Here is a 23,047-nt window from a genome sequence, read left to right as displayed (position 1 = left end):
AATAAACAAGGGTGTGCATGGGCGAGCAAATGAGTACGGAAATCATTTCCAATCGGAATTTGACATGTATGCAAAAATATTTTCTTGAATTTCAGTAAAAAAAAAAAAATTGTACATGTGTCAAACTGTAATTTGCACGCATTTCAATCAAGCTAGAAGCCAGAAATTCTTGTGAAGCTTAGTGGTGATCAAGTAACCTCCCAATTTCTTGCTCTTTCTCCTCACAGCAATCGTCATACATGCAGAATTTTGAATGCAGTATTCCACAAAAACCTCCCCCGATGATCTGCTCCTTGTCCACCTCTTGATTAGCTGCCACCAAGTCGACCTCTTTCTTTCTTGGCCAAGAACAAGTAGGGACACCCTTTGTCTCTTTGCTTCTTCCACTATTATTGGGCCCTTTTCTTTCCCTTCAAGCATTGCTACCTCCACTTCCACCTATTTCAATTTTCAATTGTCAATACAAACGAAATATCAAAGATAATGGTACACCCTTTCACATTTGTTTAACAAAGATCTTTATTTGTATACATATATATATACACACACACATAGGACGTCTTTAAGGGAAGTGATCCTCATTTTTCAAAAAAAAAAAAAAAAAAAAGGGAACACCGTTAGATTTGGCTTTTAATGAAATTTTGTGGTTGAGATTTTGTGGCATGTGATTTAATCTCAACCACAAAATTTCATTAAAGCTAAATCTAACGGTCAACAGGGTGTTCTTATTTTTTTTTTTTTTAAATGGGGATCCCTTCCCTTAAAAGGCCTATATATATATATATATATATAGTTGGCATCTCTATGATTGATCTACATTGACAAAATTATTGATATGAGTTAAAAAGTATACTATTTTCCGCTGCGAAATTTGAACTCAAGACTTTTATAATGGAGATTGGGTCCTATTAGATTAAATGGTTATGCACATAAGAGTAAAATCCAACAACGTCGGGAAAATAAAAGCCTTGTATAAATGTTTAAATGATCGTAGAGTTTCTCATTGTTAACTGATCAGGGTTAGATACTCACATTTTATCACTAAATATATTCATTACTAGTTTTGCTATTATACAGAAACAAAATTGGGGAAAACACAGAATTTGTGAATTAAACTTACCCCAGGCCTTTTCCTTTGGCACACATTTTTCATCGAGCGAAGCAGTTCAAAATCCCTTAAATTAGTGCTCCCATTTGAGTCTGCACCTGCAAATTAATCAATAGTAGTTTAGCACATTAGGCTTATATGTTAATTAACATCAATGCAACAAGATAATTAAAAAAAAAAAAAAAAAGATTAATCTCAGTTTTCTGACCTTGTTGTTTGGAGGGTTTAGCTACATGAAGAAGAACAATTGTGTCCTGGGATTGGACAGTGTGGGATAGTGCCCATTCGAGAGCTCCCTTAGCTTCAAGGCTTGAATCCACAACAACCATTATCTTGTTCCCATTTTTCACACCTTCTGCAGTACTACCCAAGTCGTCATCCCTCCTGCTGCTAATATTGTTCAAGAACTTTGTGCTGTTATGATCAGTAGTAGCTTCGACGGAACCGGAACGCCGTCTAGACTTGCGTTTCGACCAGAGAGACAGTGAATGGATTGGAAGACAAACAGTCGGCCGGGCACCACACAGTCTCGCATATTTCCTGCTCATTTGTTGATAATATTGGTTTTGCCGGTGGGAAAAATGGCTGGCTATGCATGTATAAATATACAAATAATTAGGCCTAGACGTGGAATTAACCTTTTGTTTTTTCAAGGGCATTTATTCCTTGTTTTGTTTATTTGTTTTGTTTTTCTATGTGGTAGGCCACTTCTTGAACGTGCTTTCCATGAATTAATTTGTAGACTTCATTTCATATATAGTTATTTGTTCCCATACATCCCACACTAGAAGAAAACCAGTAGCTGGGAGTTTGACTAATTTCCCAAAAAAAATAAAAAATGGAATGGTACGATATTTATACTTTTTCATACAGGGTGCCCATCACCAAACTACTAGATACGTATAACATGCATAGATATATATAAATCAGAATTTAGTACAGTATGCTTGTATGACGAGAGAACAAGTCAAGGAGTTTAGAGATGCATCATTTCCCAATATTAAAATCAAATTAAGCATCTCATTATCTCTCGGATTAATAGGGCACACTCCTAGGCCAATCGCGATAGCAAAACACAAATTTTCAACTAGAAAGAAATAAAAACATACAATCTGAACATTTTGTAGACAAAAGGTGTAACATTAATTATGAAGTTTAATGTTACATTGGAAAAATTGAACAATAGCAACAACATAAGCTCTCTCACACCTTTTACGTTATCAAACTAAAATAAATCAAATTAGATTACAATGGCTTTTCGTATATAATTAAGTAAGCTTTCTATACAAAACACGTCAAGTTCAATAATTTAGAAGAAAAATAAATAAAGGGTAAATTACACTTTACCATCTCAGGTTTGGGGTCGATTTCAATTCCTTACAATATCTTTAAAACATTTCACTTTCATACCTCAAGTACTATTTTATTTCAATATAATACATATATTACATTTTCCATCCATTGATCTGTTAAAAGCTGACATAGCTGCCACATTTGTGCCATGTGGCAAAAAAAATAAATTTTTATTACCTTGTTGGAAAAAAATAATAATAAAAAAAAATTTTGAAAACCCAAAAACCCATAATCTTCATCCCCTCCCTCCCTGCATCTTTCATCCCTTCCTCTCCATGCCTCTTGTAACATCCCACATTGCCCAGGAGAGTGGATCCTGTAAGCCTTATATGTATATTCTCATCTCTACCTAGCACGAGGCCTTTTGGGAGCTCACTGGCTTTAGGTTCCATCGGAACTCCAAAGTTAAGCGAGTTCGCGCAAGAGCAATCCCATGATGGGTGACCCACTGGAAAGTTCTTATGTGAGTTCTTAGAAACAAAACCGTGAGGGCGTGGTCAGGGCCCAAAGCGAACAATATCGTGCTACGATAGAGTCGAGCCTGAGATGTGGTGAGGGCCCGGGTCAGAATGTGACAATTTGGTATCAGAGCCAATCCTTGGCCGGAGGTGTGCTGACGAGGATGTCGGGCCCCTAAGGGGGGTGGATTGTAACATCCCACATCGCCTAGGGGAGTGGATCATGTAAGCATTATATATATATTCTCATCTCTACTTAGCACGAGGCATTTTGGGAGCTAACTGGCTTCGGGTTCCATCAGAACTCCGAAGTTAAGTGAGTTCGCGCAAGAGCAATCCCATGATGGGTGAGCCACTGGGAAGTTCTCATGTGAGTTCCCAGAAACAAAACCGTGAGGGCGTGGTCAGGGCCCAAAACGGATAATATCGTGCTACGATGAAGTTGAGCCTGGGATGTGGTGGGGGCTCAGGCCAGGATGTGACACCCCTTCCTCCATGCCTGCACCCTTCATCCCTTCCTCGCCATGGACCAAACATTGCAAATCCCTACAATTCCACTTGCCATGGCTTGAAACAAAACCTAGCAAATCCAAATCCAAAAACCCATTTAAAAAACTAAAATAAAATTTGAAACCCATAAACCCATTCCCTCGACCCTCCTCCACTCTCCTCACTCTCTCTCTCGAACCCCGAACCCCCAAATCCAAAACCCACACAATGCAACTCCGTCGGGCCACCACCGTCGGTGCCTTTCTCCTCACGCTCACATTCCTCACCATCCTCACCAAAGCACACAACATCACACGCCTTATCGCGAAGCACCCCGAGTTCTTGACCTTTAACCACTACCTCACCCTGACCCACCTTGTCGCTGACATCAATGACCGCACCACCATCATTGTCTGCTCTATTGACAACTCCACCATGTCGACCCTCTCTTTAAGCACCGCTGAAAAAGCAGCAGATGAAGTAGGAGTGGATCAGCGGTTCGAACAGCTTGATTGGTCGAACCGGATGCTGGAATAGCGGCTTAGGACCTTAAAGATTGGAACTTGCAGGGGCGGGGGTGTCGGTGACAGGTGGATAGAGGAGGCTATGAAGAGGGTGGATGAGGAAGGGCATGTGAAGTGGGAGGTGAGCAGTTCGGTGGTGTTGGGATTCGAGATGGGGATGAAGACAGTGAAGGGAATGATTTTTGGAGAGAGGATATGAGGGTCGGTGGGATTTGTGGGATTGGGTTGCAGGGTAAGAGGGATGCTAGGTAGGGAGAAGAGGGGTGGGGTTCTGGGTTTTCAAGTTTTTTTTTTTTTTTTTTTTTTCCCAATTGGGTAATAAAAAAATTATTTTTTTGCCACGTGGCATCAATTTGGCAACTACGTGGCACAAATGTGGCAGTCACGTCAGCTTTTAACGGATCAATTGATAGAAAATGTAACGGATGTGTTATATTGAAATAAAATAGTACTTGAGCTATGAAAGTGAAATGTTTTAAAGATGTTGTAAGGAATTGATATTGACCCCAAACCTGAGGTGGTAAAGTATAATTTACCCATACATAAATTAGAGATTGTTAGAGCATGGTAATTGAATAGACAAATAGTTTCTACTTCAATTGAATTTTATTATTTTTATTTTTTTTAAAGGGGGACAACTGATGGCAAGCCACGATTATCCACCTCTTCTTGGGGCTGGAAAGACTCACAGAGGCATTTTAGCCTCCTCTTGGCCACAAGTCTGGCTTCTACACCATCAGCGGGTTTGAGTTGATGTGTTTTGTATAGAACTTATTGTTGCTCTAAGTGTCTTCTCCAACCTACTTTAGATTATAAGCAATTTGCTTAGATGTAAAATAAGGTTCATTCCACCAAACAAGTCAAGTGATTGGTTTTTGAGGCGAATAATTCGATCGTGTATTAACCATGGGATTGGGAGAGTAAGAGAGCGAGCGAGCCAACTTACTATTTATGTACTGATTAATTAGAAGAATGTCGCCGGCCAGTCTGCCAAATTTATTGACTAATGATTAATATATTAGCAATACATCACTAGCCAACAGAATAAACAGATCATTAGGAGATAAAGATCAAACGAATGATTAATTTGTAATATATTCTAGAAGATAATGAAACTGCTACATATGGCTAAGTGCAAGTCAGACGTGGCAGACTGCATGATGATTTTGTTTGTATTCGGAAATACATATTTATCTCTACTGTCTATGATCATCCACTCACTGGTTCACACTACTAATTTAGTTTTTGGGCAAAGTTTTCATGTGTATATGGTAAAGGAATTCTACTCTCTCTACTCACGTACACATTAATCTGGAGTCCGATTTCACTCTCCTTTACTCAATAAGAAAAAGAAAGAAAAAAGCTAAATGAAAGTCATTAGGGTTGAAATATATAGCTCTACAGTTGCACTTGGCCTCCTGATACACACACACACACACACACACACACTTCTTCTCTGTACTCTAGAGCGAAGGATTTCACCTCATAGAAGATCACGGTAGTAGTGTATGTGTACTATGAAAGTTGCTATGTCCTATTGAGAACTGATAACGTAGGAACGCATACATTGCATTTAATGTACCACTAAAATGATAAGGACCAACTACTCTAGAATGTTATATATTTACATTTTGTTTTTAAAATGTGGGTTTGGTTTTTAGTACTTTTAAACATTTAGCTACCTAGCTCATAGCTAATCTACACTCACAGGTTCAACTTGTGGCACTAGAACTTCAAGATTGATGTAATCTATGCATAGAGTTTATAGAGTTACTAGATCTATACTTAACTGCTCTAATACGGTAATATATATGACTAATTGATATAACCCACATCTACGACGTTAATACTATAAACATTGATATTGCAAGATTCACCTCAATCACACGAGCAACCAGAAACCAGAAGGAACAGAAAAATTAAGTAGCAAATCCATATTGGACAAAGTGCGCACATGCACGTTTCCTAAGTTAATTTGAAAATAGTACATTAATTACAAGAGGTAGACAACCCCTAACACAGTTTTTGGGCTATTAATTCTAGTAATTGAATTCCAATATACGATACACATCTGGAGCTAGATCGAGGCTAGGGTTTTGATCAGGCACATACCAATTAATTTCTAGGTATACATATATAAGTGTAGTATGTTTGCTTGATTAATTGGTGTTTTAATATTATTTGGATATATTATTTCATGGTGATGAAATGCTTCTATTCATTAAGGTGGCGGAGCATCCAAGGAGGCAGCAGCGTGTTAGGTCTATGTGGAGTCGCGGTTTCATCTCCATCCTGCTGATTATCTCCTGATATTCCATTACTTGATCTAATAGCCTGGTGGTAATTGGACCTGCTGCAGCAAAATAATATGTGTGTGTGTATATATATATATATATATATATACACGTTCATAAACCAATTAATTTAACTTGTATTATAACTATTTTGTCTTTAATTTTGTTACAGATGGAGAAAATAGTGAGAGAAACAAACAATGAAAATCAAGAGTGGAGGTTGGACCGTGGAAGAAATGTGAAAGGAATGACATACACAGTGGAAAGTAAAAATAAAAATTTGAGAATCTATTTGATAACCATTTGGTTTTTGGTTTTAAGTTTTAAGTTTTTATGTTTGAGATACGGAGAAAGTATAGAAGAAATGAGGGAAGAAGAAGGGTGGTGATTGAGAGCTAGCGAGAGAAACAAAATAAAGAAGATTGTCTTGAAAGTGAAAACAACTTGAAATAGTTTTTTTATATTTTTAGTGTTCATTTTGTGTACCATTCCTTATACATTCTCTCTTCCTCACCCCTCCTCCTTTCAACCATACTTTCCTCATATCTAACAAATACAAAACTAAAAGCTAAAACCAAGTGGTTATCAGACGGGTCTTGACATTTTTGTTTTCATATAATCTTCATTTTTTTCTCCTCCCTCCCACCACCTTCCAATCATCCTTCATTCCTCGTTTTTCCCATATATTTTCTCTCCATCTCTATTTAAAAATAAAAAATAAACCAAACTAAACACAGGGAAAGGCTAACCTGAAATTCAAGTACTGCAATTCCTGTGGTAGAAGGGTGGAGGAGGAGTCCAAGCTCTGCTTCTGCGCATGCTCCAATTGTGCCTGTGAAGTTACTGCTTTCTCCTTCTCCTTTACCTAGTTCAATTAAATACACAATATACAGTACGATGAGAATTACGAAATTAAATATTTTTAAACACACTACATACATATTGTTACGTACATTCTTTGCCAGCAAGTTGTTTTGCTCCTGCAATGCCTTATCCTGTCATGCAAGACACACACAGACAATGATCTACCATTACTGTTACAGAAGTATGGATTTATATATGCAAGTATTTGCGTGCATATATAAAATGAAATGAAAATTGCACACTATTCTTCTCCTCTTACACACTCCAGTTTGGTTTTGGTCATCGAATAAATCAAACGAAAACAGCAAACAAGAATGTGTAGCACTAGGGAAAGGATGTGTTGTTCTCATTCTCTATATAAAATGCCTTCTAGCTCAGGCTTACCTTCTTCTGGAGCTCAGAAATCGATTCGTACATGACTTGGTTCTGTATGGATGAAAAATTCATCATATTCCAATCAGTTATCCTTTTTTCGGAAAAATAAAAATGAAAAAGCTTTAAAATAAAAGTAAAAACCCAATATTAATTTAGTCTATGTACCAAAAAACTTTCTGAGGGTTAATTTGTTCATCATTGGTTTTACCTTTCTTGACCTTATGCGCCTTAGTGCAGAATCAAGCTGTTGCTCTAAATTCTGAAGCTCTTGGAAACTTAAGATTTGGAGATCTTCTCCCATATAATGACTGCAAACCAACCAAGATCAGTGAAAAGTAGTATGCTCAGTACTGATTACTTGACCTTTATATTATCAATTATAACGGAATTAAAGAGGGATACTTATACTTGAACTTGGTATACCTTTGATTTCTTTGTAAAACCTCCACCCTAGCCTTGAGCTTTGCATGTTCCAGAGTCCAGTTCCCCTATAAAACAAGAATAAATATATGGCATGAATGATCTGTTTCAAATAAAAAAACACGAGAAAAGTAAGCTAGCTAAGGACACGTTTGATAACTATTTCTTTTCAGTTTTAATTTTCACTTTTGTTAGGAATAGAGGGGTTTGGGGGGGGGGGGATACAAGGGAGAAAAGAGGGATGCGCAAAGGTGGAGGAAGGGAAGGAGTGAAACAAATGTAGATGGAAGAGTAGACAAAATGGAAACTAAAAACTTAAAAACCAATTTTTAGTAGGTTTCCGTTTCTAGTTTTTCTTTCCTGCATTCTCCTTCATTTCCCCCTTCTCCTTCCCTCCACCGTCCTTTCATTACACATTCCTCCATTACATTCCTTCTCTCCATATCAAGAAAAGGTGAAAAGCTACAAACAAAATGATTATCATGCAGCCCCTAAGCTAGGAAACTGATTCCTCTACAGGAAACTAACACTAATGGATGCCAAATTCATGGTGTTCCTTTTGGCTTTCAGATAAAACGGAAAGCCAGGCCGGAAGCCACGTTTGGTCAGAACTCAAGTTAGCTTTGTATAGCTTGAAACATGAAAAGAAGATTTTAGAAAAAAAATAAAAAATCTTCTAAAATTTTGTTTGCCTTTCAATAAACGATAGAGGAGGGTGTGGCGGCATATACAGTGGATTCATTATCATTTGCAAGAAGCTGCCTCTCTGCATGTGAGTATCTTTCGTACCTTTCCAGGATCCTTTCCATGCTGTTAATATGAAAAACGAAACGAAATTATCTACCAGTAAGTAGTCATAGTATTTAAGACAGACCTTATGCATATAAAAACTATGAAACTAATAAAAATCTCGTGTTTCTTATGTTAAATAACAAGCATGCAAATGCTGACAAATGAATTTTAGAAGGAAACAGGTAACACGATATTATCGATGGTGTAATGGACTTCTTATGGTATAGCTTTTTGAAATAGTTTTAAGTATGGGGTCTTACATAAGCTGCGTCATGCTGATTTGATGCACTATATTTGCTTATAGGATATCCTCTAGCTAAGGTAGAAACAAGTGGTTAAGAAAATAATGCCACTCACAAAACAAATATATATATAACACGCAAACCCTTGCGCGAGAGTGTAATCTAAACTCTACTCACAGACAACAATTAATTCATTACTATTTATATGTAAATCTGAACACAGATAAATGCCTATATAACACAAACACACATACAAACCTATATATATATATGTGTGTGTGTGTGTGTGTGTTAAAACAAGAAAGAAAAGATAGGATACTCCAGCTGGTCTAGCTACGTTTCAAAAGTCCAACAAAGCGGAAGTCCGTCGTATTTTATTGTTAATTAAAATGACTGGTTGGGAGATCCTTTGAATAATTGAATTAGGGATCCAAACCAAATTAATTTGGGTTTAAATAATCTCTTCACTCAGTCTGTTTTACAGTAACCTGTCTAGCTAGCCACTTTCTCCCCAAGAAGATCAGCGAAAAGACACCACATGTTATCATCACGAAAAGTAATCTTATTTCCGTTTTTGTTTTATATGGATGAACAGGTTTATCCTACCTTCACATAGATACGGAGGATTATATATTCTCTCTCCCTCTCCATCTCCCTCTCTCTCACGCACACACCAGCACTATACCCAGTCTGTCTCTCCCCCTTTCCAGTGGTACACTGGTCCCTCAACGAACAGCTGGTCTTTGCATGAAATCAAAGAGAGAGAAAATCCCCACAAAAGAAACTCAAGAAAATTTGATATATTTTTTAAGAATCAATTTAAGGGAAACACAATTGTGAAGCAAGAAAATTCAACAGCATAAACCAGAAGAAGGGTATCCCATATTAAAAGCACCGCATGTGAAAAAAAATGTAACGTACGGGTAGAAAAATTGCCAAATAATTTAACTGAAGCATATAGCACGCCCTAAAAAACCAGAGTAAAAAAGATAATCGAGAAGAACAATGAACTTCAATCGTACCGCCGAGGTTTCTTTGGGAAAAAAATACATAGTAGCTGAAAGAAAGGGTAGTTGAGAGGGTACATATATACCAGGAATCAGTGGAGTACTCAAAAAGCTTGCCTTTGGTAGAGAAGACAATCAAAGCAACCTCAGCATCACAAAGTACAGAAATCTCATGAGCTTTCTTCAGCAGCCCTGACGTTCTCTTTGAGAAGGTCACCTGCCTGTTGATCTTGTTCTCAATCCTCTTCAGCTGCACCCTTCCCCTCCCCATAATCTCTTGTACAATTATTTATTATTATATATATATATATATATTAATAACTAATAATGTCCTAGTTATATATAAGGTCCTTCCCGGTGAACTGATCTCTTAATTTAGAGAAACCAGAAAGGCCACCAAGAAACCATGAAAATGGGAGAGAAAGAACCGGCTTCTGCTCTCTCTCTCTCTCTCTCTCTCCCCCCTCTTTCTTTCTTTTCTTTGTATATATAAAATGAAACTTTAATGTAAAGTTTCTAGTACTGTTTATTTTAACAAAAAATTACATTTTTACACTAAAAAGTTAATACTGAAACTATTCACATTACCCTTTATTTTGTAATTATCGTTAAAATTCAAAAATTTTAAGTCATTTTTATTAGTTTTCCTTATATAAAATAGGTTAATAGATAGCAAGTAGGTGGTTTGGTGTCTCTCTTTCTCTGTCAATATACGAGGACAGATTCGTTCTTGTATTTATATGATATATTTATAGGATATTTTAAAACCGCTATAAGATGAGATTAGGTGGGATTGGAAACCAGAGTGGTTTCGTCAAAAACGTTGTCGAATTGGGATTGGCCAGAGGCACTATGATTACCCGAATGGCTTGAAACCACATATATTTTTCCAATTTCATACCCATAATTAGCTAAAAAAAAGTTATTTTAGCCCAATTTTGGTAGTGTATGTTAGTAAAATTTCAAAAATTGTATATCTTTTTTTTTTTTGGACAAGTAAATATTGTATATCTTCCTATTAAACTTTTTTTTCCTTTAAAAAATAGATCAGATGGTGGTTTCGTCACAGCAATATATCCTTTCATAAGTGGAGAAAACCTTCATAAACATTTCAATTTCTCCATGAGCACCATCATGCGTGTTACCATATTGTTAATGTCAAAAACTATTAACTGGTAACATATACCTGCTTTTTTAAGGTATTAATTTTCAGAGGTGAAGATTCAATATCATGTATGAGTTAATTTACCGAAAAGATTAAAAGAATTCTTTTACCTGTGTTGGAGGTATGTGTTAGAATTCATCTGTCCCACATCGGCCACAAAACTTGAGAACAAGCCATTTAAATAGAATTACCCCACTCTAAATAATAGCTTTTTGGATTAAAACCCTACACCTGACGGATTGAGCAGGTGACCAAGTGGGGACAGTATCGGTGTTGTTGGAGTGGCCCTCAGCCCGTCTACTTGAAATTTATCAGTATGAATTGAGTTTCTTTCTCTTGCTTTTTATTTTTAAATTTCTTTTTTTGTTGTCTACGGGTGAGGTAATGAATTAGAGATCGGGCTTAACTGTTGATCGATAGTATCTTGTAAGGGGTCATACACTTAACATTTTTTGTAATTGGTATAATATATTGGTGATTTCCGTTTGTGCCACTTTTGTCGTGATTTCCTCTTTCAAAATAAAAATTTTATAAAAAAAATAATTTAAAAAATGAAGAGTGTCATGAATAGTAGCTTGCTACTATGTGTGAACAGTGATCTGCTACGGGCATCGACAGTGATTCTGGTAAATTGTCTTAATTCTGCTGCGTACCTTTTGTGCCTTTATTATTCGTGGTTTAGCTAAATGACTCAATATAATTGTAGTGTTGTTATGCATCTTGGTGGAATAAATATATGGATAATTGATACTGGGGTCATTAATTATGTGACTGGTGACCCCAAAGTGTTTGATGAGTTACGTGACTATATTCGTGATCCGTATATTACTAGTTCAAATAAAGCACCTTCCTCTGTGAAAGGTGAAGGCACTATCTCTCTTACTTCGACCTTGTCACTAGTCCATGCTTTACTTATTCCTGATGTTAAGTACAATCTTTTGTCGGTATGAAAACTACTTGATATCTTATATTGTTCCGCTCACTTCTACCCACATATTGTTATTTTTAAGACATCTAAACTCAAAAGATAATTGGTCGTGTTAAACGAATTGGGGGTTTGCACATCTTGACTATGAATGATGCTGTTGTTTCAGGTTCAAATAATCATCAAGTTCTAAGTGCTAAAGTGAATGACAGACATCAAATTTGGTTATGGCATTGACGTTTGGGGCATCCATCATTCAGTTATATGAAGTAGGGGTGGGCACGGGCCGAGTTAGGCCCAAAATTGAAGGAACCAAACCGACCCATTTGTAAATAACACGGGGTGAGGCGGGTTTTGGATTTTTCAAAATAAGATCCGGACCTAACCCGGCCCTTTTGAAATGGGCCGGTTTCTCCGGGTCCTCACGTTCCGATCCCTCCATTCTTTCTATAACTCTCCCTCCTCTATCGTTTACCTCCTCAACTCCCTCCCCACCCAGATCACCTCCTCCAACAACATGTCCAATGTCCACCCCATCTTGACTGCTACAACCACTACAACACCACCGACGGCTATGTCTGCAATGGCGTCGCTTCCTCATGCCTCTCATACCTCACCTTCCGTTTCCTCCCTCCTCCATCGCCTACCTCTTCAACTCCATCCTCACCTAGATCACGTCCGCCAACAACGTGTCCAATGTCGACCCCATCCCCACTGGCATTCCGGTCATCATCCCCGTCAACTGCTTATGCTTTTCCAACAATAATTACAAAGACGAGTTCTGGCACCTCTACCCAAAATTATAGAAGCCACATTTTTTGGGTCAGATGGACGACTCAAACGGAGAGATCTGGTTAAACCCCAACCTGTCATTCGAGCACCTGTACCTGCCAACCAAGACCATCTTTATCCCGAACAATGAGTGCCAGAAGCCAAACCTGCAATTGAAAATTTCACAACTTTTCACAAATTTTGTAAATCAAAATTAAGAAATTGACGAAATTGGAAGATATGAGCGAAATGAGTTACCTCAGTGTTGAGATCGGATGAGGAGACGGATGAGTTAGTGGGGGAGGAGGGCGGCGACAACATATCATTTCTCGGTGGGATGTGGGTATGGGTGTGTGTGTGGTGTGTCTGTGCTCCGGGGAAGGAAAGTTGCAGAGATGGGGTGAGAAGAAACAAAGAATATGAATGAGGGAGAAGGTTCGAGAGATTGGGGGATGGGGAAACACGGGGAAGTAGGGTGTGTGTGTGTGTGTGTGTGGAGTGTTTTCGAGAATGAGACTCAGAACTGTCACAGGGAGGAACAAAAGAAAGTGAGCCTGGGAAACAATACCCAACACGGGGGTATTTTTGCAAACGAGCCGGTCCGGGTACCTATTTTTCTATACATACCCGTTTGCCCACCTCTAATATGAAGCATTGTTTCCTTCTTTGTTTTGCACTTGTAGTGATTTAGAGTTCAAGTGTGAAACATGTGTCATGACTAAGAGTCATCGTGCTTCCTTTCCCATAAGTGATTCTAAAGCTACTTTGCCATTTGATTTGATACATTCTAATGTGTGGGGTCGAGCGAATGTTACTTCTGTTTATACCATACTTAGGGCCTCTGTATTTAGATCTCGTATAAATACTCGGGGGACTTAAATGTAATTATGTAATAAAGGAATGGACAAATATGTAATAAGTGAGTAGCCCTTATTCTATAAAAGGACCCTTCACCCTTACAATAAGGGAAGCCTTCTCACATCCCCTAAGCTCTAAACTCTCTCATGCTCTCACCCTCACTATCAAACTCTTACAGAGAAATACAATATCAGTGTGGACGTAGCCCAAACCTTGGGGTAAACCACGATACATCTTGTGTTCTTTACATTTCTTGCAGATTCACGGTCGGATTTACGTTGTTCCAAGACCCCTTCGGTTTTGTGCATCAACATTTGGCGCCGTCTGTGGGAATCGATACAAAAAAAACTATGTCAGTTCTCTTTCATTTTTTCACCTCCACCATAAATCTGCAAAATCTGCAAAAACCCAACAACCCAAAGCTTTCCCGGAAAAACCCAAGAAACCAGTCCCATATATCTCTCTCTCTCTTACTCTCCGCAACCTCCACAGCACGCATTCCAAACCCTCTCTGCTCTCTCTCTGTGCCCGTTGCTTCATCCACACGTACATCTTGTCATCTACAAACCATAGCTTTTCTGCATTTCAATTCACAACTCCGATGTGGTTTCGTCTTCAGAAATCTGGATTCTTTGAGAATATGGCCTCCAAAAGAAGTGTGTGCATGTGCTTTGCCATAATTTTCATCTTACTGGTTCTGGTTTCCGGCGCCGAAGCATTTACATTCCAAGATTCAGGTGGATTACTTCAAACCCTGTTCCTAGCAAACGGTCTCTCAGCTGACCGTCCTCACTTGGCCGAACCGCCACCTCCAGATTCCTCAAAAACTCGATTCCAAATCCTTCGAATAGTAAATCCAAACCCACCGCAGATCCGAATCTCCTATGCGCTGCAATGGCGAAACTGAAACAATAGAGACTGAAAGCATAAAAGTCTCCAAGCTCTGCTGAACAGCTTATGTGGAGCTACAATGGCGGTAGGCGATGAACTCCCTCAAAGAAATCTCTCTCAAAACCTGCCCATCGGAATTGTCCAGCATGACCACGAGCAATTCACGGAGAGAGAGTAAAAATGGAGCATCACATGACCAAGAAATCGCTCTTAAAACATACATCTTTATTTACAAAACTTGCAGCTTGTGGCGTGGCAGTAAGGAGGTCGATATGGTTTTTGCGAGGCTGAAAAAAAAGAGTACGAGGGCATGCAAGGAGGTCGATATAGCAGGACTGAAGCTAGATGAAGAAACAAAGTCTCAAATGTTGTTGCAATTAGAGGAAGAAAAAGCGCTGCTCCTGGTGCCACAGCGTCCCTGCACAATTGAAAATTGACGGACATGTAAGTTTCAATTCTTACAGGTAACTGGAATATGAATTCATTGCTAATAGTGCTTACCAGTGGCATGTCAACTTCAACAAATATGGAGCTTAGATTGAACTCCCAGTCAAGTTCACATATATGAGATATGAAACTTAGCAGTTCAGGCATGGAAGCTAATTAGTCCAGCAAGAAAAATAGTGTTTCATGCAAAAGGCTTGGGGGGTATTTTAGACAACAGAAATGAAGGCTCTACATCATTAGGAGATGTGTAATCATGCTTCTCTGCTAGCACGACTAATTTTCCACCCACCTCTTCAACATTCGTAGTTTGTTTAGAATATGAAAATAACAAAACAGCGTAAATTTGAAGATGCAGAAGATGATCACCGTGATCAGATTAAGTAGACCACAACCGCCAGGTTTGATATTCACGCCGCCGCTGCCGTCAAACTTTGGCCGGAAAGCTACCGGAGTCCGATTCAAGCAGTCTGCAAGTGTTCACATTTCTAGTGAGAACAGTAACATGGATAAGCAGCAGGAGGAACCTACTCTAAAAGCTGGCAGCGCATAGATAGATAGAGACAGAGACAGAGACGTAGTTGAAAGCAAAAGGAAAAAAGAAAAAGAAAAAGAAAAAGAAGGAGTGATGGGCACGACCAGGCTGTCCAAGAAAAGCAAGTGGTTTGCAAGCAAAAGATACCTTACAAAGCAACATGGGTGGACAGAGAATGAGCGGGGAGAAAAGGAAAAGAAAAAGTAAAAGCAAAAGCTTCTGCAGCCATTTGCCATACCACTACCTAACCTTCAATTGTGCAGATACTATCCCATTATCCAACCATCTGCCATACCCACCTTCTGATCTTTCGAAGACATCTGTATAAACCCCATCAGAAGGTAAAAAAAAAAAAACGTCAAGCCCAAAATAAATGGGCTGGAATGTTGTGTGGAGGGCAAAGGCCCATAAGCCCAAAATAGTACTAACCAGGTGATCAAAAGTACGTCCAGTACTACAAAAAAATTATTCGGCAGCCTGCTGTTATTATCACCCACTAGGTGATCAAAAGTATGCCCAGTACTCCAAAATTATTCGGCAACCTGCCGCTATTATCACTAACCAGGTGATCAAAAGTACGCCCAGTACTCTAAAATTATTCGGCAGCCTGCCACTATTATCACCAACCAGGTGATCAAAAGTACGCTCAGTACTCCAAAATTATTTGGCAACCTACCGCTATTATCACCCTCTAGGTGATCAAAAGTACATCTAGTACTCCAAAATTATACATGAGCATCACTCATGTCAATCATACATAAACATTCATGAGTATCACTCATGTCAATCATACATAAACATTCATAAACCATCATTCAACATTCATGAGCATCACTCATGCCAATCAACATAAACATTCATGAGCATCACTCATGTCAATCTAGCTTCAAAAGCTTCATTTACAAAACTCTAGCTTCAAAAGCTTCATTTACAAAGCTCTAGCTTCAAAAGCTTCATTTACAAAAGCTCTAGCTTCAAAAGCTTCACTTATAGAGCTCCAGCTTCAAAGCTTCACTTGCAAAGCTTCACCTATAAAGCTTCAGTGCAGGGTATACAAATATCGCCTCCGAACAACCGCCACTTCGGCCCATACATGGATTCAATTTGAAGTCTCCAGCCAACAGACTCTATTGACCGAAGACTTGGGGGACTACACTATACATCATATATTGGCCTTAACTGGGCCTCATAAAAAAATACTTGGGGGACTAAGCCCATTATTTATGTATTAAGGATCGAACCCTTATTTTATAAAAGGGACTCCCTCACTTTCATTAGAGAGCACCCATTATTCATGTACTGAGGAACGAGCCCTTATTTTATAAAAGGGACTCCCTCACCTTCATTAGAGAGCATCACCGCCAGCTGAGCAATCGCCTCGCCGCGAGCATCACTCATAACCCATTATTCATGTACTGAGGAGTGAGCCCTTATTTTATAAAAAGGACTCCCTCACCTTCATTAGAGAGCATCGCCGCCAGCTGAGCAACCACCCCGTCGCGAGCATCACTCATAACCTATTATTCATATACTGAGGAGCGAGTCCTTATTCTATAAAAGGGACTCCCTCACTATCATTAAAGAGCATCGCCGCTTACTGAGCAACCGCCTCGCCGCGAGCATCAACTCTAGCCCATCATTTATGTATTGAGGAGTGAGCCTTTATTCTATAAAAGGGACCCCTTCACCTTCAACGCCACAAGCCGAGCCAACCAAGGTAACATACGCCACAAGCAGAACAGCCTCGTAACATGTGCTACTTCTAGTTGAGCATCATTTCACTTTAAGCACCGCCTCATATCAAGTATCAGTTCAAGACGACATCTAGTTACTTCGGCCCACACATGGACTGAATTTCAAGTCTCCAGTCAAAAGAGTCAAAAGACTCTTTTGACTGAAGACTTTGGGGACTACTGTTTATACCATACTTAGGGCCTCCGTATTTAGATCTCGTATAAATACTCAGGGGACTTAAATGTAATTATGTAATAAAGGAATGGGCAAATATGTAATAAGTGAGGAGCCCTTATTCTATAAAAAGACTCCTCACCCTCACAATGAGGGAAGCCTCCTCACATCCCCTAAGCTCTAAGCTCTCTCATGCTCTCACCCTCACTATCAAACTCTTACAGAGAAATACGATATCAGTGTGGACATAGCCCAAACCTTGGGGTGAACCACAATACATCTTGTGTTCTTTACATTTTTTGCAGATTCACGGTCGAATTTACGTTGTTCCAAGACCCCTCCGGTTTTGTGCATCAACAACTTCTAATGAATTTCGTTGATTTGTTACTTTTATTGATGATTGTACTCGATTAACTGAGGTGTTCTTGATAAATAATAAGAGTGATGTCCCCTTGTTTCTTCAAGAATTTTGTGCAATGGTGTCTACTCAATTTCAAACCAAGGTTAAGGTCTTCGGGTCTAGTAACGAAGGAGAATATGTAAATCACACTTTGGCATGTTTTTTTCTGAACGAAAAAATTGTTAAATAATGGAGCTCGCTCCTTGATGTTGGATGAATGTGTTCCTAATCATTTGTGGGGTCATGCTGTTTTGGCTGCTGTGTATTTGATAAATTATGTTCCAAGTAGGGTTCTTGATTTTTAGACATCGCTTGATATGCTACAAAAACATGTTTATCATGTTTATGTATCCAAACTTCCTCCAAATGTGTTTGGGTGTATGACGTATGTGCATGTCTACTCTCATCAGCGGAATAAACTTGATACATGTGCTATCCAATGTGTATTTATTGGGTATGCTAACAATCAGAAAGGTTATAAATGTTATCATCCTCCAACTCAAAAAACTTATATTACCATGGATATCACCTTCCATGAAGAAGTTCCATATTTTGTGAAGCCTTCTCCCAACTCTCTACTTCAGGGTGATATGGGGAGTAAGTGAAAATTCGAAGAGATGCTATGTATGATGTGTTATAGGTAGAGTTAGGGACAAAACCTATTATGCTGCGTGACATTGATTAGTCGGCTATAGATAATGATCGGTCAATTGACATTCCTGAGACTATTTCTACTGATAACCGGTCGAATGTGCCCAACGAGTTGCCTATTATTTGCATGTCTGACGAATTGCCTTTTGATGACTAGTTGCATGCTACTGGTGACACACATGATGATGGTTCGTCCAATGATGATTCTTCTAACAATTTAGTACAAGATGGTGACACACATGATGTAAATTCTGGTGATTCTTCTACTTATTAGTCGCCTCCACGAGCTAATCGTGAAAAACTAAAGTACAATATAAGCCTGATATGCATGCCAAAGCCAAGTATCCTATCAACAATTATGTGTCCACTCATCGTTTATCTAAACTATTTGCATCTTACATATGTTAGCTATTTAGTCAATCAGTTCCAACAGAATTGCAGGATACTTTATCTGACCCTAAATGGGTTAATGCCATGAATGTTGAGATAGAAATTTTAGAAAAGAATTCCACTTGGGATATGGTTACTTTGCTAAATGGAAAAAGTTGTTGGATGTAGATAGGTGTTCACTATTAAGCATAAAACATATGGTTCTATTGACCGGTACAAAGTCAAATTAGTTGCTAAGGGTGGGTGAACTATCAGGAGACTTTTGTTTATGTTGCCAAACTTAATATTGTGCGTGTTCTTCTGTCATTAGCAACTAACCAAGATTGGCCTCTATTGCAGTATCATGTTAAGAGTGATTTCCTTCATGGTGATCTTAAGGAGGAAGAAGTTTATATGGATCTCCCACCTAGTATCAAAATATCTCCTGAAAAAGGTGTTGTGTGCAGATTGCGAAAAGTTTTGTATAGTTTGAAACAATCTCCTAGAGCGTGGTTTTAGAGGTTTACAAGTTCAACGAAGAAGTTTGGATATTTCTAGAGTCATTCAGATCATACTTTGTTTCTAAAGCGACAAAATGGTAAGCTAACTGCATTGATTATTTATGTTAATGACATAATAGTGACTGATGATGATCAAAAGGAGATACAACACCTTCAAAAGTATCTAGCTACTGAATTTGAGATGAAAGATTTGGGTGATTAAAGTATTTTCTTGGAATTAAGGTTGCACGATCCAAGCATGGTATTTTTTTGTCTCAACGAAAGTATGTTCTTGATTTGTTAGCAGAAACAGGTATACTAGATTGTAAACATGTTGATACTCCAATTGAGTAGAATCATCATCTGTGCTTATTTCCAGATCAAGTTCCTACTCATAAGAACGATATCAGAGGCTCGTGGAGAGATTAATTTATTTGTCTTACACTCGTCCTGACATTGCTTATGCAATTAGTGTGGTTAGTCAGTTTATACACTCGCCTAGGGAAGCTCATATGGATTTAGTAATCCGTATTTTGAGGTACTTGAAGATGGCTCTTGGCAGAGGCTTGGTTTTCTCCAAGAATGGTCACTTGAATGTCGAAAGGTATACAAATGCAGATTGGGTAGGTTCTATCATTGGCTGGTGATCTATATTTGGATACTTTACGTTTGTGGGTGGTAATCTAGTTACTTGGAGAAGCAAGAAACAAAAAGTGGTGGCTAGGTCAAGTGTTGAAGCTAAGTTTCATGGTATGTCTCATGGTGTATGTGAGTTGCTGTGGTTGAAAAAAAATTGTTGAGAGATCTTGGATTTAAACCGCAGGGTGCTATGAAACTCCATTGTGATAATAAGGCTACTATTGAGATCACTCATAATCCAGTGCAACGTGATAGAACAAAACATATGGAGATTGATCGACATTTCATCAAGGAAAAATTGGATGCTGGAATTATTATGTTTCCGTTTGTGGTATTTGAAGATCAACTCGCTAATGTGCTTACTAAGGTTATGTCTAATAATGTGTTTTCCAACTTGCTTGACAAGTTGGGCATGCGTGACATATTTGCTCTAACTTGAAGGGGATTATTGCAAGTTATATATTAGTTACAGTGTAAATAGTAGTCTGTTGTCCCACATTGACGAAGTCCATATGTCATACCAATTGTAACTCCTTTATATATACTCCATTTTGGAGGCTAATGAAATACAAGAAATTCCTAAAAATATATATATATATATATATATATATAATTTTACATGGTATTAGAGTCAGGATGCGGGTCCGTATTGTATTGCCATGTGATGGATGGGTCCCTTGGCCCCGCGTGTAGGGTGAGTCCCTTTGGCTCCACGTGATTGCTAATGTGTGGATCTCCCACATGTGACCCACTAATTGGGTCCCACGTGGGACGTGTTGAATCCCACATCGATCGTAGTAAAATATAAATAATAGTTTAAATATCCTAACTCTACTCTAACTAATACTGAAGTCTTTTGTGATAAAACCACATACCTGACAGATTGTGCATGTGGTAATTACCAAGTTGGGGACAGTATCAGTGTTGTTCGAAGTGGGTCTTCGGCCCGTCTCTCTGATAATTCTACACATTATATCATAGATTATATTTCCTAGTGTAACTAGGTGGGGTTTTTTTTTCTCCACATTTTGTATGACCTCATATTTTTAAATAATATCTACTACCTATAGCTCATCCTCTTACTCAAGCACATTTTATCCTTATTTGAAACGCAGTCACGTTATTATTTCATCAAGATATAATAAGAAGAATTTTGTTAATTACTAGTATAGATATGTAAAATTATTTGTTACTTGGTGATCTAGTAGTATTTTATTATTTTTCATCACTTTTAAGTGAGAGGTATTCAGTTTGAATCTCATGAATGACGAGTTTGATACCAATTTATTCCCTCTTAAGCAATCTCTATTCATGGAAGGCTAAACGTAGCCCTTCAAAATTAATAATTTAAAGAATAATGTAGGGCTAAAGTTTTCCATCCCCATGCAAGGCCAAATCTTTCCATCTTGATTTGGGACACACATGTTAGGGCCCGCTGAAGAGCTTGAGGACTTGCTATATGTAAACTTAGCTCTGATTTTTTTTTTTTTGAACAAACGATATTTCTACACTTAAGGGTGGCGGTGGGCTAAGCCTTACATGCGCTAGCAATAATGTGGTTCAAATTCGCCTTTGGTAAGAATCGAACCTAAAACCTCTCACTTACAAGTGAAGATGAATACCACTAGACCACAGTATTAAATGACATCTCTGATTCTTTTTAGCATATTCATTTTAGCTCTTGGCTAGAGACGGGCTTTACACAAATTCAGGATGAAAGTAGCATATAGTCCTTTGCCGGAGATAGTCTTAATGTAAAAATAATATTGTATGATATTTTATATAATTATTTATATTAATATATTTTAGAAGATTTTTGTTTTGGTAAAAAATATAGTTTAGAAGATTTTTTTTTTTTTTTTTGGGTTAAAAAATACACCACTTTTCTCTTGAAACAAACATGTGGCTAGCTAGGCGCACAATACGAGAAGAGAGAGATAGTGTGTTTGATAAGAAGTTTTTATGGTTCTCAACTTCTTATAACGTAATGTATTATTTCACGTGTTATAATAAAATAAAGAACATAATTTTTTTAATTTGAAAACAACATTATTAATATGTTCATCTTCCAAGTAAACATATTAATAATGTCGCTTTTAGATGAAAAAAAAATTATGTTCTTTATTTTTATTACAACACGTGAAACAATACATTAATGCCTCATTTGGCAGCTCAGACTGTACTGACTATTTCAGTTGGATAGGATAAATAGTCGTAAGATAGTACTGACTAAATTAGTCTGAAGTTTAGTGCAGTGTCGGATTAATCTGTGCATCGGATAGTACCTCGGACTATAATAATTTTTTAATAATTTTTAACAAAATAATTGGTGTTAAAATGACAAAAAGGAGAATACTAAAAAAGAATTTTTTAAAATGAAGGAAAAGCTTCGTAATGAAATTGGTGTCTGTAGTAAAAAGACCCTAGTTCTTGGTGATGGAGAAGACCCAAATGGCAGACAGAATAGAAATTAATCCAAGAAGAAAAGGAAGAAGACGACAACACGACAACTGAGCATTAGCAGCAACAAGATGTGTTCGCAATTTGTAGGTTTCGCAAAAGCAGATTCGCGAACAGATTCACCAGAGAGGGAACAGAGAAAGAACAAGCGTAAGATCATGAAGCCGACTAATTATACCGATGTTTTGGGGCGGACAAGTTAGTGGGTGTCCAAAGTATTATTTAGGTGGGGCTAGATTATAAGTATGGTGACTATTTATCCGGTAAGAGCACCAAATAACCGGCTTCGTATTATTAGTTTATCTGATGTCTTATACAGTATGTCAAACGAGGCCTAAGTTACATGCCAGGACTATAAAAACTTCTTATCCCACACATGGATACATGGATGTGGTTGTGTTTCAGTGATCAGTCAAGGTCTTCAATTAATAAGGAGTTTTAAGGTAAAGAAAAAAGTAAGATTAGTGTTACAACCATCTTTATATTTCATCACCATTTAAATTTTCGACAGTTAAGTCGAATGAATTGGGGAAGATAAAAAGATAAAAATTAATAAGAGTGTGTGACAGATAAAAAAATAATGTGTAATTAGTACTACCCAATAG

The 23,047-nt window shown here is 38.0% G+C and overlaps 2 protein-coding genes across 4 annotated transcripts; both read right to left on the bottom strand.

Annotated features, from left to right (window-relative positions):
- Nucleotides 1-20: 20 nt before the first annotated feature.
- Nucleotides 21-1,708, bottom strand: LOC126625775 (universal stress protein PHOS32-like). 2 transcript variants are annotated; one of them, XM_050294840.1, is made up of 3 exons: nt 1,317-1,708; nt 1,121-1,200; nt 21-438 (listed from the first exon to the last, which is right to left on the bottom strand). In XM_050294840.1, exons 1-3 carry the CDS (start codon nt 1,654-1,656, stop codon nt 148-150), a joined length of 711 nt encoding a protein of 236 aa, XP_050150797.1. In that variant the 5' UTR covers nt 1,657-1,708; the 3' UTR covers nt 21-147. The 2 variants fall into 2 exon arrangements, with proteins under 2 accessions (XP_050150797.1, XP_050150796.1); XM_050294839.1 differs by having other exon boundaries at nt 1,121-1,206; nt 1,317-1,704.
- A 4,161-nt stretch (nt 1,709-5,869) lies between these two features.
- Nucleotides 5,870-10,402, bottom strand: LOC126625776 (truncated transcription factor CAULIFLOWER A-like). 2 transcript variants are annotated; one of them, XM_050294842.1, is made up of 8 exons: nt 10,013-10,402; nt 8,617-8,695; nt 7,889-7,953; nt 7,674-7,773; nt 7,475-7,516; nt 7,180-7,221; nt 6,976-7,091; nt 5,870-6,282 (listed from the first exon to the last, which is right to left on the bottom strand). In XM_050294842.1, the coding sequence occupies exons 1-8, from the start codon at nt 10,195-10,197 to the stop codon at nt 6,147-6,149; spliced, it is 765 nt and encodes a 254-aa protein (XP_050150799.1). In that variant the 5' UTR covers nt 10,198-10,402; the 3' UTR covers nt 5,870-6,146. The 2 variants fall into 2 exon arrangements, with proteins under 2 accessions (XP_050150799.1, XP_050150798.1); XM_050294841.1 differs by having other exon boundaries at nt 5,870-6,285; nt 10,013-10,401.
- Between the last annotated feature and the right edge of the window lie 12,645 nt (nt 10,403-23,047).

Source organism: Malus sylvestris, chromosome 6 (assembly GCF_916048215.2).
Source record: "Malus sylvestris chromosome 6, drMalSylv7.2, whole genome shotgun sequence".
In the NCBI taxonomy this organism is placed as follows: domain Eukaryota; kingdom Viridiplantae; phylum Streptophyta; class Magnoliopsida; order Rosales; family Rosaceae; genus Malus; species Malus sylvestris.
This window is presented reverse-complemented; position numbering and strand designations above follow the sequence as displayed.